Source organism: Thalassophryne amazonica, chromosome 17 (assembly GCF_902500255.1).
Source record: "Thalassophryne amazonica chromosome 17, fThaAma1.1, whole genome shotgun sequence".
In the NCBI taxonomy this organism is placed as follows: domain Eukaryota; kingdom Metazoa; phylum Chordata; class Actinopteri; order Batrachoidiformes; family Batrachoididae; genus Thalassophryne; species Thalassophryne amazonica.
In genome coordinates, this window is record NC_047119.1 from 59,234,066 (window position 1) to 59,250,008 (window position 15,943).

The 15,943-nt window shown below is 40.5% G+C and overlaps 1 protein-coding gene across 6 annotated transcripts in view; it reads right to left on the bottom strand.

Moving 5' to 3' along the window:
* scarb1 (scavenger receptor class B, member 1) overlaps positions 1-9,243 on the bottom strand; it is a 72,028-nt gene extending 62,785 nt beyond the window's left edge. For 4 of the 6 annotated variants that reach the window (XM_034192514.1, XM_034192513.1, XM_034192509.1 and 1 more), the window contains exon 1: positions 8,957-9,243. In XM_034192514.1, coding sequence (XP_034048405.1) covers positions 8,957-9,070 — 114 coding nt within the window. In that variant the 5' untranslated portion in view covers positions 9,071-9,243. The remainder of the gene's footprint in view (positions 1-8,956) is intronic. The other 2 variants (XM_034192512.1, XM_034192510.1) reach the window with 1 other exon arrangement.
* Between the last annotated feature and the right edge of the window lie 6,700 nt (positions 9,244-15,943).

Here is a 15,943-nt window from a genome sequence, read left to right on the forward strand (position 1 = left end):
GCTTTGAAGCAAACAATAGACAACATCCATGAGTGGTCACTAGTCATGTACAGTTGCTTTGTCCTTAACTTTTGTAAGATACACAAAGAAAACCCAAAGCAAAACATCACTGCAGCCACACAATACAGCAGAGACGTCAAACTGTCCACCCAACTTAACAACACACAACAAGACTCCAATGAAGGGGAGTGAGGAGTGTGCTCACCAAAATATGGGGCCCTTAAACTGCACAAAAGTCTTACTTAGGCTAATGGTTTTATTTTTTTCCTTTTTTGGTGCCGTCATTACAGTTTGGAACATAAAACAATAAAGGTAAACCAATGCCTAATAACATATTCCTCTTCTTGTTTCATTACTACAGAATGCTACACAAAATGAACGAAGGATACATTCATCTCACATAAAACGACCGAGTGATGAAAAAAGGAAATGATTAATATAGCGTTGTAATTTGATATTTACACGCAACCTTCTAGAAAGTCTGCATTTAATATGCATTCCATCAGTTGTGCTGTCATGAATACACACGATTAGCTATTACCGAGGAGAGCAGGGTGGCAATTAAATGCTTTAATTATGCACTTATGATTCATGTTATTATTTGACAATGCGTTAATACCTCACTGCAGTATTATCCTTTTATTTGTACTACCTTATTGATTAAAATGGCCCACAAGTAGCGTTAGTTTAATAATTGAGAAAACCCATAATATTTCAAAAGGAAAATAAAGTTTAAACTGTTTTATAAGAAAATATTCTAATTAGAGCCCGACCGATATGGATTTTTTTGAGGCCGATAATGATATTTGGATGAAAAAAATGCAGATAATCGATAAATTGGCTGACTTGCCGATAGCCGATAAATCAGCCGATATTTTTTTTTAATGAATAAAATGTTCTTTTTTGGACCCTTAACAAAAAAGGTATGAGCTAAAAGCTGAAGCTTTGTCCTCATATTGATTAACTTTATAACAGAAGAATTTTCAAGCTCAAAAAATGCAAAAATGCAATTGGAGCAGTTAGGGAGCTATTCAAACGGGCCAACTAGTAAGATATCACTCCTGAAAACAATCTTTGCCATATCACGTGAGGTAAATCTGCCCTACGATTGGATTTTGGAAAACCATGTGACGGAGAACCAATTCCGATTGGACACTCACATTGCGCATGTCATCACACATCTTCTTTGAAGAGTACCAAGATGGCCGATGTTGGATCGAAAGTCCGTGGAGTTAACTTTCCAGCAAAAAAAAAAGTACGTTTTTATCTCATATCATTAAAACGTTATTTATAATTTAGTAAAGCTTGGTCCCAGCCATCGTATACGATGGCACTGGCCCCAGAGGGTTAATGGCGAACGGCAGTAATTCCCAGAACCCTTCCGGACGACCAGTGAATCTGAATGTTTCAACCTCTTAGCAGTAAACAAAAGTTTTTCATGCTAGAAATAAGGTCTACACAACGTGAGCTTAATAAAAAGCGTGACCGACGCAATGAAGCACATTTGACACATTACTACATAAACTGAGTTAATCAAACTGAGTTGAACTGAAACGGGAGACATGTGGGGTGAATGTAATCGCAAAGTTATTACAAATAACATCCTTATAAAATTGCTGCAGATTAATATTATTATATGAATCATAATTGAATAAGGAGTTTTGTTTATTTATGCATTAACAGTCAAAGTTATGGCACTAAAAGTTCAGCAACCTTAAATTTACAACGAAAAAGGCCACCCCTGCCCATTCTCCATGTCATGTGGAGTTGTGTCAGGAAGAGCATTCAGTGCAAAACTCATGCCAAATCAACGTACAGCTTAATCTGCGATGTGCTGTGGTGACCCTGAGCGAAACAAGGAACAAGCCCAAGGGACTTACTGCTGTCATTATACACAAATCTACACACAATTTAAGAAAGCCAGATTTTTCTTTTTTTCTGCACTGTAAGAATGTATTGAAAATAAATTCATAACAGATCATTACAAATACTTTGATCTGAAAAATAAGTAGACAGTAAGAAAAAGAAATCCTGTATATAAAAAAAGATGCACTGAATAGTTTTATAATCGAATGTCATCATTTGAATTATAATCGAACCATGAGGTGCCGGAAGGTTCCCACCCAAAATAATGACACCACTTTGAACAGTCAAAAGGTTTTTCTGCATCATTTACTTGGAAAAAAAAGTTTCATAACAGCAAAAATACTGCTGATACAGATATATTCATAAATGTTTATCGGCCAATGATATACGAGTTGGGCTCTAATAATTATTATATTAAGTCTGAACACATTCTAATAGTGCAGCAAATAACTGAAACAATCCTTCACTTGGTGATGCAAGCATCAGATTTGACATGGATGTTCTTCAAAAATCAGTGTTTGAGAAAAAAAGTGCTGGCCACTTGAAAATCCAATATGGTGGCCAGGTAGGGGTCAATGAAGAATTGCACAGGGGTCAAAATCTAAAAATGCTCCAATCATAGTGAAAGCTATACCACATTATGTGTCTGGTCACAAAGATTGCAAAAAGGTATAGTTTGGATGATCTATGACTGAATGTTCTGGAGTTATGGGATAAAAACAGCAAGAATGGTGACAAAGGTCAATTTCAGTTTGTACAGGAGTCAGAAGTTAAAGTTGCCCCAATTTTGGTAAAACATGGTGAAAATTATTGGTTGAACTAATAGGATTAATAAATGGAATAGTTCTGATTGTGATGAATGCTTGGTTTGCAAAGTAAATGTCAAACAATGTCGACGTCCACTGGATTCTATGGCATGTGACAGATGTTACCCTGTAACGTGACAACTGAGCATGATACATGGTGCAAACTATTCCTTTTTAAAACCCTATTAACTCAACCAATAATTTGCATCACATTTTACAAAAATTGATGCAACTTTATCTTTTGACCCCTATACAAACTGAAACTGACCTTTGTCACCATTCTTGCTGTTTTTACCCCATAACTCCATAACAGTCAGACATAGATAGTCCAAACTATACCTTTTTGGAATATGCATGATCAGACAAATAATGTGTTATACTTTTCAATATGATTGGAGCGTTTTTACATTTTGACCCCTGTGTAATTCTTCATTGACCCCTACCTGGCCACCATATTGGATTTTCAAGTCGCCAGCACTTTTTTCTCAAACACTGATTTATGAAGAACATTCATGCCAAATTTGCTGCTTGCATCACCAAGTGAACAATTCTGGCCAGAAATCATACTTATCTGCTTCACTATAATGTGAGCCATCAAAAGAGCTCCAAATAACCACCAAGAATTAAGGACTGGATTGACATTACACAAGAAATTTACAAAATGGAAAAAGTGTCTCTTCAACTAAAATTGCAAATGGACTAATTTTATAGAACCTGGTCTAAACGGACAGAATATGTCAAGCCTATAAGATATGACTTTACGAAATGCTGCTGTATAAATATTGATGACTGCTGTTTTTGATGATGATGCTATGTTAAAAAAGATGTTAGGTTAAAAGGTGCCCCCATCTCCATTGTTCATGTTCCTATTTCTGTTTTTGTAAAAATGTTAAAATTCTTCAATTAAAAAGTAAATAAATAAAAAAAAAAAAAAGAAGAGATCTCAAAATGTACCACAGAGCCTTTTACAGTATATTGCGTTTTGGTATTATTCTTGACCCTTTGACCAGTGTTCAGGCTGACCCCAACGGAGCTGCTGAGCAGGTCCCTCCAGAAATTTTACTTTTGAATCTTAACAGAGGTGATATTATAAATTAAAAGTGTCCAGCCTTTGGGTTTTTAAAGATTTAAGTCACAAAAAGAAATTTTCTTTGGCACCAAAATAACTTTATTAGCCTTTAAATTGGGCAGGCGAGTTGATGACCAAGTTGTTAGCACGCTTGGTTTCAGACCCCACCCCTGCTCATTTCTTCATGTAATGTGGAATTGTGTCAGAAAAGGCATCCAGTGTAAATCTTGTGCCAAATCAACACGCAGCTCCACGTCTGATCTGCTGTGGTGAGCCCAAAAACAAGGGAGCAACACCCCTTGAACTATGTTCATTAGCCTTCAGACAACTTTATTGATCCCTAATAGGGCAATTACGTTTACACTCCAATTATCTCAGACAAGATACAGCAATGAATCCACAATTATTACTTGTTTACCGTAATAATGGCACACATCAAAATTAAAGACAACACATATACATTTGACATTGTTTATGTGCACTAAACTTGAAGCAGCCCATCATCCGAATTGAGATTAAGTGGGTGAAGGCTGCAGCAGGAGGGGCCCGCGCTGCCCATTAGCAACCTATCGTCAACGATAGCGACAACATAGATCACATGGGGGCTTCCCCCAACTTGCGTGAGTGATACTGGGAAGCACACGGTGACAGCCAATCAGACTAGAGAAGCATGGCAATGTCAGCTGGCTGGTCACTCAAATAAAATAATCCAAGATGGCTGAAAACACTCAGAAACAGCTTATTTCAGTACAAACAACACTGTTGCTCATATATTTAGTAAGAGTTAGAGAAATAAAACATCTAAATACGCTGTATTTGAAATCAGATAACACCTCTAAAGTGATTTACAAGACATCTTATAGATGTTACTGTGCACACCCAAGTAACTTCCGATAATTTCAAAACGTCACACGTGCACATGCACTTCCTCCTGCAGACCAGGACTGGATCCAGAGTGAAAATCATACGCGTCTTCTTCTTCTTTGTCATTCGGCTGTTCCCGTTAGGGGTCGCCACAGCAGATCAATCGTTTCCATCTCACCCTGTCCTCTGTATCTTCCTCTGTCACACCAACCACCTGCATGTCCTCTCTCAGCACATCCATGAACCTCCTCTTTGGCCTCCCTCTTCTCCTCCTGCCTGGTGGCTCCATCCTCAGCATCCTTCTCCCTATATACCCTGGGTCCCTCCTCTGCACATGTCCAAACCATCTCAATCTCGCCTCTCTGACTTTGTCTCCAAACCGTCCCACCTGAGCTGTCCCTCTGATATGTTCATTCCTAATCTTGTCCATTCTTGTCACTCCCAAAGAGAATCTCAACATCTTCAGTTCTGCCACCTCCAGCTCTGCCTCCTGTCTTTTGTTAGTGCCACTGTCTCTAAACCATACAACATAGCTGGTCTCACTACTGTTTTGTAAACTTTCTCCTTCACTCTTGCAGATATTCTTCGGTCACAAATCACTCCTGCCACCTTTCTCCACCCACTCCACCCTGCCTGCACTCTCTTCTTCACCTCTCTACCACACTCTCCATTACTTTGAACAGTTGACCCCAAATATTTAAACTCATCTACTTTCACCACTTCTACTCCTTGTAACTGCACTATTCCACTGGGCTCCCTCTTGTTCACACACATGTACTCAGTCTTGCTTCTACTGACTTTCATTCCCCTTCTCTCCAAAGCATATCTCCACTTCTCCAGACTAGACTCAACTTGCTCTCTACTCTCACTACAGATCACAATGTCATCTGCAAACATCATAGTCCATGGGGACTCCTGTCTGATCTCATCTGTCAACCTGTCCATCACCACTGCAAACAAGAAAGGACTCAGAGCTGATCCTTGGTGTAATCCCACCTCCACCTTGAATGAGTCTGTCATTCCGACTGCGCATCTCACCGCTGTCACACTATTCTTGTACATGTCCTGCACTACCCTAACATACTTCTCTGCCACTCCAGACTTCCTCATACAATGCCACAACTCTTCCCTTGGCACCCTATCATAAGCTTTTTCCAAGTCCACAAAAACACAATGTAACTCTTTCTGTCCTTCTCTGTACTTTTCCAACAGTATTCTCAGAGCAAACATTGCATCTGTAGTGCTCTTTCTCGGCATGAAACCATATTGCTGCTCACAGATCTTCACCTGTTTTCTAAGCCTAGCTTCTAGTACTCTTTCCCATAACTTCATGCTGTGGCTGATCAGCTTTATGCCTCTGTAGTTACTGCAGCTCTGCATATCACCCTTGTTCTTGCAAATAGGAACCAGCACACTTCGTCTCCACTCCTCAGGCATCCTCTCACTTTCCAAGATTTTATTAAACAATCTGGTTAGAAACTCTACTGCCATCTCTCCTAGACATTTCCATGCCTCCATTGGAATGTCATCTGGACCAACTGCCTTTCCACTCTTCATCCTCTTCATAGCACCCCTCACTTCTACCTTGCTAATCTCTTGTACTTCCTGATTTACTCTCACCACATCATCCAGCCTTTTCTCTCACTCATTTTTTTTATTCATCAGATCTTCAAAATATTTCCTCCACCTTCTCAGCACACACTCCTCACTTTTACCACCCTAACCTGCTGCACATCCTTTCCAGCGCTGTCCCTTTGTCTGGCCAATCGGTACAAGTCCTTTTCTCCTTCCTTACTATTCAACTTCTTGTACAGCTCGCAATATGCCTTTTCCTTTGCTTTTGCCACTTCTCTTCTCGCCTTACGCCGCATCTCCTTGTACTCCTGTCTACTTTCTTCATCTCTCCGACTATCCCAAAACTTTTTCGCCAACCTTTTTCTCCTTATGCTTTCCTGGACCTCTTCATCCCACCACCAAGTCTCCTTGTCTTCCTTCCACTGTCTAGATGTCATACCCAGTACTGCCCTAGCTGTCTCCCTCACCACATCTGCAGTACTTTTCCAGTTGTCCAAAATTGCTTCTCCTCCAACTAGTGCTTCTCTCACCTGCTCGCTAAATTTCACACAACAGTCTTCCTCCTTCAGCTTCCACCATCTGATCCTTTGTTGAGCTCTCACTCTCTTCTTCTTCTTTACCTCTAAAGTCATCCTACAAACAACCATCCTATGCTGTCTAGTGACACTCTCTCCTGCTACCACCTTACAATCTGTGATTTCTTTTAGCTTGCATCTCCTATAAAGAATGTAGTCCACCTGTGTGCACCTTCCTCCACTCTTATATGTTACCCTGTGCTCCTCCATTTTCTTAAAGTAGGTATTCACCACAGCCATTTCCATCCTTTTTGCAAAATCAACTACCATCTGTCCTTCCCCATTCCTATCCTTGATACCATATCTACCCATTACTTCCTCATCACCTCTGTTCCCTTCACCAACATGCCCATTGAAGTCTGCTCCTATCACCACTCTTTCATGCGTCTTGTTATTCAATAATCCTCATTCTTTTATTCGTGTGCAACATACACTGTCACACTTCTTTTAATATATTTATTATACTTCATGGACCATAGTGAACACTTCTTATTTGTATAAATATGATGTCCTAAAAAACAACACTATAACAAAAATTGACTGTAAACAGGATCAAATTTATTTCCAAAATCTTTCATTTATACCTAAATCTATATATGATTTTTTTTCAATTGATAAAATCAATAAAAATGTGACTGCATATATTCTTAATAATAGTATATTGAGATACAGACAGTTCACAGAAGACATTTTCCATTGATACCAATCAAAATTAGAAACAGTCCAGCAGGTAACAATATTCATCATGTCCATGACTAAATATACTAAAACAAATACATCACAATTATACACATATCACAACTGTGATATGTGTGTATGTTTGGCACTTTATAGGCCGATTAAATTGAAATTGAACATTTTATTGAGTCTTAAAGTAAATAAATATGAAATTGGTCACTGGGTCCTTAAACTTTTGACATAAACTCTACATGGTGGATCCTTGATCTCTGGACATAAATAGGAATAAACAAAATCTGTAGTTTTTGTCAAAAGCATTTCCTTTCAGACATTATTGGCATGAATGTATTTCCATATATCTGAGCTGAGCTCTTACTGCTGCTGTGTTGCACTTCAGGATGTAATTTATAAAGAAATACAGCACGTTTCATTTTGGGAGGAAAAAAACGTTTTAGTCGATTGTAGTTTCTTGTCTGTATTACAACGTTTGGAAAGAGATGTCACTTTATTTAAAGCGGCAATTCAGTCTGAAGTTATTAATTCCGACCGGACTTTGTCTCAGCAGAGAGCCGCGCAGCGTTTCGAGCTGTGTGAACGGAACCGAGGACGATTCTCATTTCTTAACAGCAACAAGACAAGAGTCCCAGTTAGTGACTTTAATACACACAAGAGTGACTCATGATATTTTAATGGCTTTGAGAGGGGTTAAGAAGCGGACTTACCGCTTCTGAAGAGCAGCGAATCAAAGAGCCACAAGCCATTGAATCGAAGCATTGCTTCAGTGGTTCACAGCTTCAAAGTGGAGTTGCACTGCAGAAACAGAGCCGCTGCAGACCAAACCCTGAATATCCAACTTTATTTGTACGTCCATATGACTCTGAAACTCGGAAAAATCCATATAATTTACGGACTATAGGTTGACATGAAAACCACCGAAAAGCTGTGTTCACTGCGGGGACACGTTCAACACTAATCGGGATTATTCAAGATTTTTTTTTTTTTTTAACCGATGACAAACGATGCGTAAAAAAAAACTGACCGATGCAACTGCATCGGTCCAAACCGGTCTGGATCCCGGGCCTGCAGACAGCATTAAAAAGGAAAATAAAGAATTTATGATGGAATTCTCCCCCAGGTAAATATGTTCTTTGTCATTAAAATGAGCTGTAATTTTGCAACATTTTTCAAAAATAGACATTATAATGCTTGGATTTCAGGAGAAAAATTAAGTCAGCTTTATGAAATTTTAAGACTGCACAGCTTTAAATTCACAGTCTGGAAAAGAGATCTCCAAAGTCTCCAAAAATCCTAAAGCCTTGGTCTTGACTCACACTTGATCCTGTAAAAATTGCTGAAAATGTCCAGAATATTACGGCTTTAAATGAAGTTTTCGTTCACCTTTTGTGCATTAGAATCGCACAAAACACAAACTTCCAAATGAAATCCAGACAGGACATTTCAAAAGAAGAAGAAGAAGAAGAAGAAGGGAAAAAAAAACCCAAAATAAAACAGTGAGGTTTTACCTTTATGATTTGGTCTTTAATGATTATTGGTCCCACAAACGTCAGACAGATTCCGACACACAGCGTCAGCGAAGCTGCCACCAAACCGGCAGCCGATGAGCATTTAAAAGCCATACCGCCGAAAACTAGCTGAGGACAACCGGGGAATGGCAGCTAGCTGCCGCCGTCTCACGACAAACCGCGGTGGAAAAACGGAAATGTATCAACAATGATTTTAAAGCGCTGTCTGCTGAGCAACAACCTTTGATTCTTCATAATAACTGCACGAGCTGCTGCCATGTTCGCGGTATTTATAAATCCTCCGCCGGTGTTGCCAGATTTACAGTCAGAAACAAGCGACCACGTCGGTGAAATAGTGATTTCAAAACAAGTCCATGAAACTTTGTAAAATTATTAGTTACCATTTTCAATTACTTATTTTGTTTTTCAATTGTTTGCCCGCACTAGAAATAAATTTATCAATACTATAAATTAACACAGTCAATGCACAAATTCCCCAAATGTTTGCATATTAGTTTTGCAAGCCATGGTTGTAATAATTAAATGTGGCCGCAATATTAATAAATCAACGTTTATGCAAGTACAAATTTTTAATGTACATATTTTGTCTTTTTTGTTTATTTGAGAAAATACATGTTGCGTTTTGGAGCAATGATCATGTTCTCTTTCTATGCTGTGACTGTTCACTTAAAAGCAGATTTAAATCAATCAATCAATCAATCAATTTTTTTATATAGCGCCAAATCACAACAAACAGCTGCCCCAAGGCGCTTTATATTGTAAGGCAAGGCCATACAATAATTATGTAAAACCCCAACGGTCAAAACGACCCCCTGTGAGCAAGCACTTGGCTACAGTGGGAAGGAAAAACTCCCTTTTAACAGGAAGAAACCTCCAACAGAACCAGGCTCAGGGAGGGGCAGTCTTCTGCTGGGACTGGTTGGGGCTGAGGGAGAGAACCAGGAAAAAGACATGCTGTGGAGGGGAGCAGAGATCGATCACTAATGATTAAATGCAGAGTGGTGCATACAGAGCAAAAAGAGAAAGAAACAGTGCATCATGGGAACCCCCAGCAGTCTATGTCTATAGCAGCATAACTAAGGGATGGTTCAGGGTCACCTGATCCAGCCCTAACTATAAGCTTTAGCAAAAAGGAAGGTTTTAAGCCTAATCTTAAAAGTAGAGAGGGTGTCTGTCTCCCTGATCTGAATTGGGAGCTGGTTCCACAGGAGAGGAGCCTGAAAGCTGAAGGCTCTGCCTCCCATTCTACTCTTACAAACCCTAGGAACTACAAGTAAGCCTGCAGTCTGAGAGCGAAGCGCTCTATTGGGGTGATATGGTACTACGAGGTCCCTAAGATAAGATGGGACCTGATTATTCAAAACCTTATAAGTAAGAAGAAGAAGAATAAAAATAATAATAATAATAATAACAATAATCTTAGGGCAGCACAGTGGATTAGAAGTTAGCACTGTTGCCTCACAGCGAGAAGGTCATTGGTTCAATTCCCATGGCCTTTCTGTGTGGAGTTTGCATGTTCTCCCCGTGTTTGCGTGGGTTTCCTCCGGGTGCTCTGGTTCCCTCCCACATCCAAAGACATGCGGGTTAGGTGAATTGGAATCATTAAATTGTGTGTGTGGGTGTGTCTGTGTTTGTTTGTTTGTTTGTGGCCCTGCGACAGACTGGCGTCCTGTCCTGGGTGCCTCGTGTTGTGTGGGCCGCTGAAGAGGAGGTACTGCTGGCCCACCACCACCAGCTGGCACCCTGCTTGAAGTGCGGGCTTCAAGCACGAGAGGGCATCATAGCAACCGGGAGTGACAGCTGTCACTCGTCATCAGCACCAGCTGTCACTCATCCACATCACCACCACCATAAAGGCCGGACTGCAACTCCACCTCCCCGCCGAGAAATCAGCTACCTTGGAGGTAATTTCTCTGCTGACTTAATACTGAACAATAGTCTGAACTCTTTTGCAGCCGTTTTCCTGTGGTGTTTGTCTTATCTGTGGGATTAGCGTTTGGTGTGATCAGCGACGGCTTCGCTTCACACCCCAACCAGATAAGTGGTAAGACAGGAGCTGCACGAGTGTGTGATTGGAGGTGGAGGTGCTCCCTCCCAAAAGAACACAGACTGTGGGATTACTGAGTGTGCGTACTCACACTCACCTTTGCTGTTTTTGTTCTCTGCCAGCAGTGCCAGGTCTGACAGCTGGAGACGGTGGCCACCTGGGGACTCAGGACTTGGCGGCTACGGTGTTCTTCAGATCCATTGGCAGTGAGGGCCGTGTGGGATCCGGCTCTGTTCTGGACGGGCGTCTCCTATCCTCGAGCCTGCCCACACGTCACCCAACGTGTAACTGACTGTAGTTCCAAACTTGTTATTGTCTGTATTCCGTTATGCACAGTTTACAACATTAAATTGTTACTGTTTGGCTTATCCATTGCCTGTTCATTTACGCCCCCTGTTGTGGGTCCGTGTTCCTACACTTTCAAAACACCTCGCGCTCTATGGCTGCTGGGATAGGCTCCCCGCGACCCTTACATGGACTAAGCGGTAGAAGATGAATGAATTAATGAATAATAATCTTCTACTTCTTTGTCTTTCGGCTGTTCCCGTTAGGGGTCGCCACAGCAGATCAATCGTTTCCATCTCACCCTGTCCTCTGTATCTTCCTCTGTCACACCAACCACCTACATGTCCTCCCTCAGCACATCCATAAACCTCCTCTTTGGCCTCCCTCTTCTCCTCCTGCCTGGTGGCTCCATCCTCAGCATCCTTCTCCCTATATACCCTGGGTCCCTCCTCTGCACATGTCCAAACCATTTCAATCTCGCTTCTCTGACTTTGTCTCCAAACCGTCCCACCTGAGCTGTCCCTCTGATATGTTCATTCCTAATCTTGTCAATTCTCATCACTCCCAAAGAGAATCTCAACATCTTCAGCTCTGCCTCCTGTCTTTTCGTTAGTGCCACCGTATCTAAGCCGTACAACATAGCTGGTCTCACTACTGTCTTGTAAACTTTCCCCTTCACTCTTGCTGATACTCTTTGGTCACAAATCACTCCTGCCACCTTTCTCCACCCACTCCACCCTGCCTGCACTCTCTTCTTTGTCTCTTTACCACACTCTCCATTACATTGAACAATTGACCCCAAATATTTAAACTCATCTATTTTCACCACTTCTACTCCTTGTAACCGCACTATTCCACTGGGCTCCCTCCCATTCACACACATGTACTCAGTCTTGCTTCTACTGACTTTCATTCCCCTTCTCTCCAGAGCATATCTCCACTTCTCCAGACTAGACTCAACTTGCTCTCTACTCTCACTACAGATCACAGTGTCATCTGCAAACATCATAGTCCATGGGGACTCCTGTCTGATCTCATCTGTCAACCTGTCCATCACCACTGCAAACAAGAAAGGACTCAGAGCTGATCCGGTGATCTGGTGTAATCCCACCTAATAATAATAACAAGGCTGCCAGTGTTTTTGCACATTCGATTGTCAGCTCCGTTGCTCTTAATCCTGCCACAAGAAAACAAAAAAACAAACAAGAAAAAAACAGAAAAAGTAAAGGAGTAGTGAATGAGAAATAATATGGGTTCTACAGTATATCAGGTTCTATGGCCGAAGAATTAGCATTATTATCCTTTCTCGTATCAAAACAATGTGGATGTAGGAAATAAACCCAAACGAATCAAATGCAGATTGGAAATACTGCGCGCCCCTTCCCACACTCAAAAAATTATTTCACCTTGAGGGGAGGAGGGGGACCGAATATATTATTTAAAAAAAATATGCTGACATTCGCTTCCAATAGGTAGATCTGGCAACATTTACTGACGCCACAGTCAGACCACTACAAAGTGCAGCCCCGCCTCTCCACCACTTGAAGGCCTGTGGGAAATGTAGTTTCAAATACAGACTGACCTTTCACGCTTTACGTGTCGATTTGAACCATTTCGACACAGAGTTGTAAAACCTCGAGAGTGATGACGTGTCGAGGAGGAGACACAGCCAAATATCACCAAAGAGGGCAAACTTTCTGTAAATCAGACCCACAGTGTGCATAAAATTTACACCTGTTGAATTGAGGTTGCCGCATTTTTGTGTTTCACATATAATCATGCCCCATTTATGCGCTTCCATTCATGCAAACTCTCCACTCTCACCACAGATAACTATCATCTGCAAACATCAAAAGAATTTGTTTTGGTCAGAAAATGGCGACTTGAAAATGGAATCTTGTTTCATCTACATCCCAAAGATATTCAGTTTACTGAATTACTAAGCGTGATAGGTAGCTGACATTTTTGTGGTAAACAGTCTTGTATAAAGTACCTCAAAGTGATACTTAAGTGAAAGTACAAGTAGATACTTAAGTGAAAGTACAAATACCTTACCATAAAATTACTTTAGCAAAAGTTAAAGTCTCCTTTAAAAATATTACTTGAGTAAAACTCTTAAAGTATCTGACATTTACTGTACTTAAGTATCAAAGGTAAATTTCTCAAATAAAATGTACTTTAAGTAAAAGTATTCAGTAAAAGTACAATCCAAAATGAGTGCAGAGTGAAACAGCGACACGAAAAGAAAGTCAGTGTGGTGTCTGGAGAATTTAGGACGTGGTGCCCTTTGTGCTCTTGAATCCAAAATCCGGCGCCGCTTTTACACAGCACCTCTCTGCGAACATTTCAAATAAAATAAATGAAACGGAACAGCCACGCTGGCCAGTTTTGTTGGTACTGAAGTTTTCCCCTTAAGTGTGAGTAACTCTGATCGTGCGCTGCACTGTAGCACGAGCCAATCCGTGTGTGTGTGCATCAGCGTGTGTGCATTTGGAATCACCCTCCACAGTCTTCCTTTTCCTCTGCGAGGGCACATATTCAGCCTGTCATCTTTTATATTGCTTTGTCTTTTAAACTTGTTTTATGTCTTAGGGTTAGGGTTGGGGTTAGGGTTAGGGGTTAGGGTTAGGGGTTAGGGGTTAGGGTTAGGGCAGCAGAGGACTGTATCTCTTCCCGGTGTACAGCTGTGCTCCTGCTTACTTTCACCTCTACAAACAGGCATTGCCCAGTAAAATTTCTTCTACTTTTATATTTTAGTAAAGAGTAATGAAGATGTTAAGGGAAACGTATCAGAGTAAAACATTTTATTGAGCAAATGTAGTGGAGTAAAAGTGAAAGTCACCAGAAATGTAAATAACAAAGTAAAGTACAGATACATCAAAATTCTACTTAAGTACAATAATGAAGTATTTCTACTTCATTACATTATAACACTGGTGGTAAGGCTTGTAATAAATTAAGCAAAGTTTCTGTAATGAGTTGGAATGGCGTGTGATTCCAGAATGTTTTTAGAACCTTAGACCTCAACAATTTTTAGAAGAACTCAGCCCTTTTATTTCCTGTTAATTATGTAATTTTTTAATGTTAATTTACTGTCTTAATGCATTCATAAATGGTTTAGGTTCTTGTTATCATATACATTATTATTATTATTATTATTATTATTATTTCTACTTCTATTTTGTCATTTTAGTTTTAAATGGACCACAATGGAAATAAGTGTATTCACTTTCTTGTGTCATCCATGTATTTACATATTTAAATATACACATATGTACATATTTATAATTATATTATGTACTTACATTGAAATTAAAATCACTCACCACACTCACACTTTTAATGTAAAGATGACTTACTGCCCTCTGGTGGAATGGAGTGTGAGTCCAGAAAGTAGTTAGCAACATGCACGCATGCATGCACAGCTGCTGTCAGCGGGTGCTTTTAATTTGACAAACAAAAACAGTGGCTGAAGTCATTAAAACCACTTCACATTTCACTCATGGTACCAATATGAAACTTAAGTCACTCATGGTAAGAGCAACATGAGACTTTGCTAATCTGACTAAACCGATTGAGCTACAAAAACACAATAAATCAATAATACTAACAACACTGTTAAACTAACATAAACCACAATAACAACATTTAAAGCCTCAAAACCCTGAACTCCCATGGTGTATTGCAGCACAGCATCCATTGTTTATTGGTTAGCTAAAATTGCTAATTTCTCCAAAAATATTTGTCCTATCAACTTTCTGTTTTCGCAGTGTTCATCACTGACCCAAAATACGTAAGCATGCCAAATGGCAAATGTCAGCTCTCCCTGGTTTTTGCATGATCGAAGCCATACACATGCACTATCTCCACACGGGCCTGGGAACGCCTCGGCATCCCCCCTCAGATGTGGTAAATGTGGCCTGGGAAAGGGAAGTTTGAGTTCCCCTACTGGAGCTGTTGCCCCTGTGACCCGATCCCAGATAAGCGGTTAAAGATGAGTGAGTGAGTGATATATATATAGTAAGTAAGTCCCTTCGGCTGCTCCCTTGTTTGCACTCGGGGTTGCCACAGCAAATCCAAGGTGGATCTGCATGTTGAACTGGCACAGGTTTTACGCCGGATGCCCTTCCTGATGCAACTCCACATTACATGTAGAAATGTGGCAGGGGTGGGATTTGAACCCAGAACCTTCTGCACTGAAACCAAGCCCTTTAACCACTTGGCCACCACCCTATATTATACAAATAATGGATGGTAAGGAGTCCAACATAGAGAAATATTGGATGAAGGAAAGTTGGACGACTTGCCATCCATCAATTGTTATGTTCTCCACCCCCCTCCCAAATTAAGCAAACAACAAAGAGTCAAGTAAATTAGATCAATTTATTTTGTTGTGAACAGCATATGATTGATTCTGATGCGATGAATGCTTCTAAAACATCAGTAACGTGCTTGTCTACCTTCTTAGTGTTTTTGGCATCCTTGGAGTTCAATATTTCCACCAGTTCCTCCTCTGTGAATTCAGCAAACCTCGCTGGCAGACGATTTTCTGTTGTTGCTGTTTGCTGTTGTTGACATGTTTGTTGCCGTTTTTTCAACCAGCGTCTGTCAGCTAGTTCCTGACCTTCGTATGC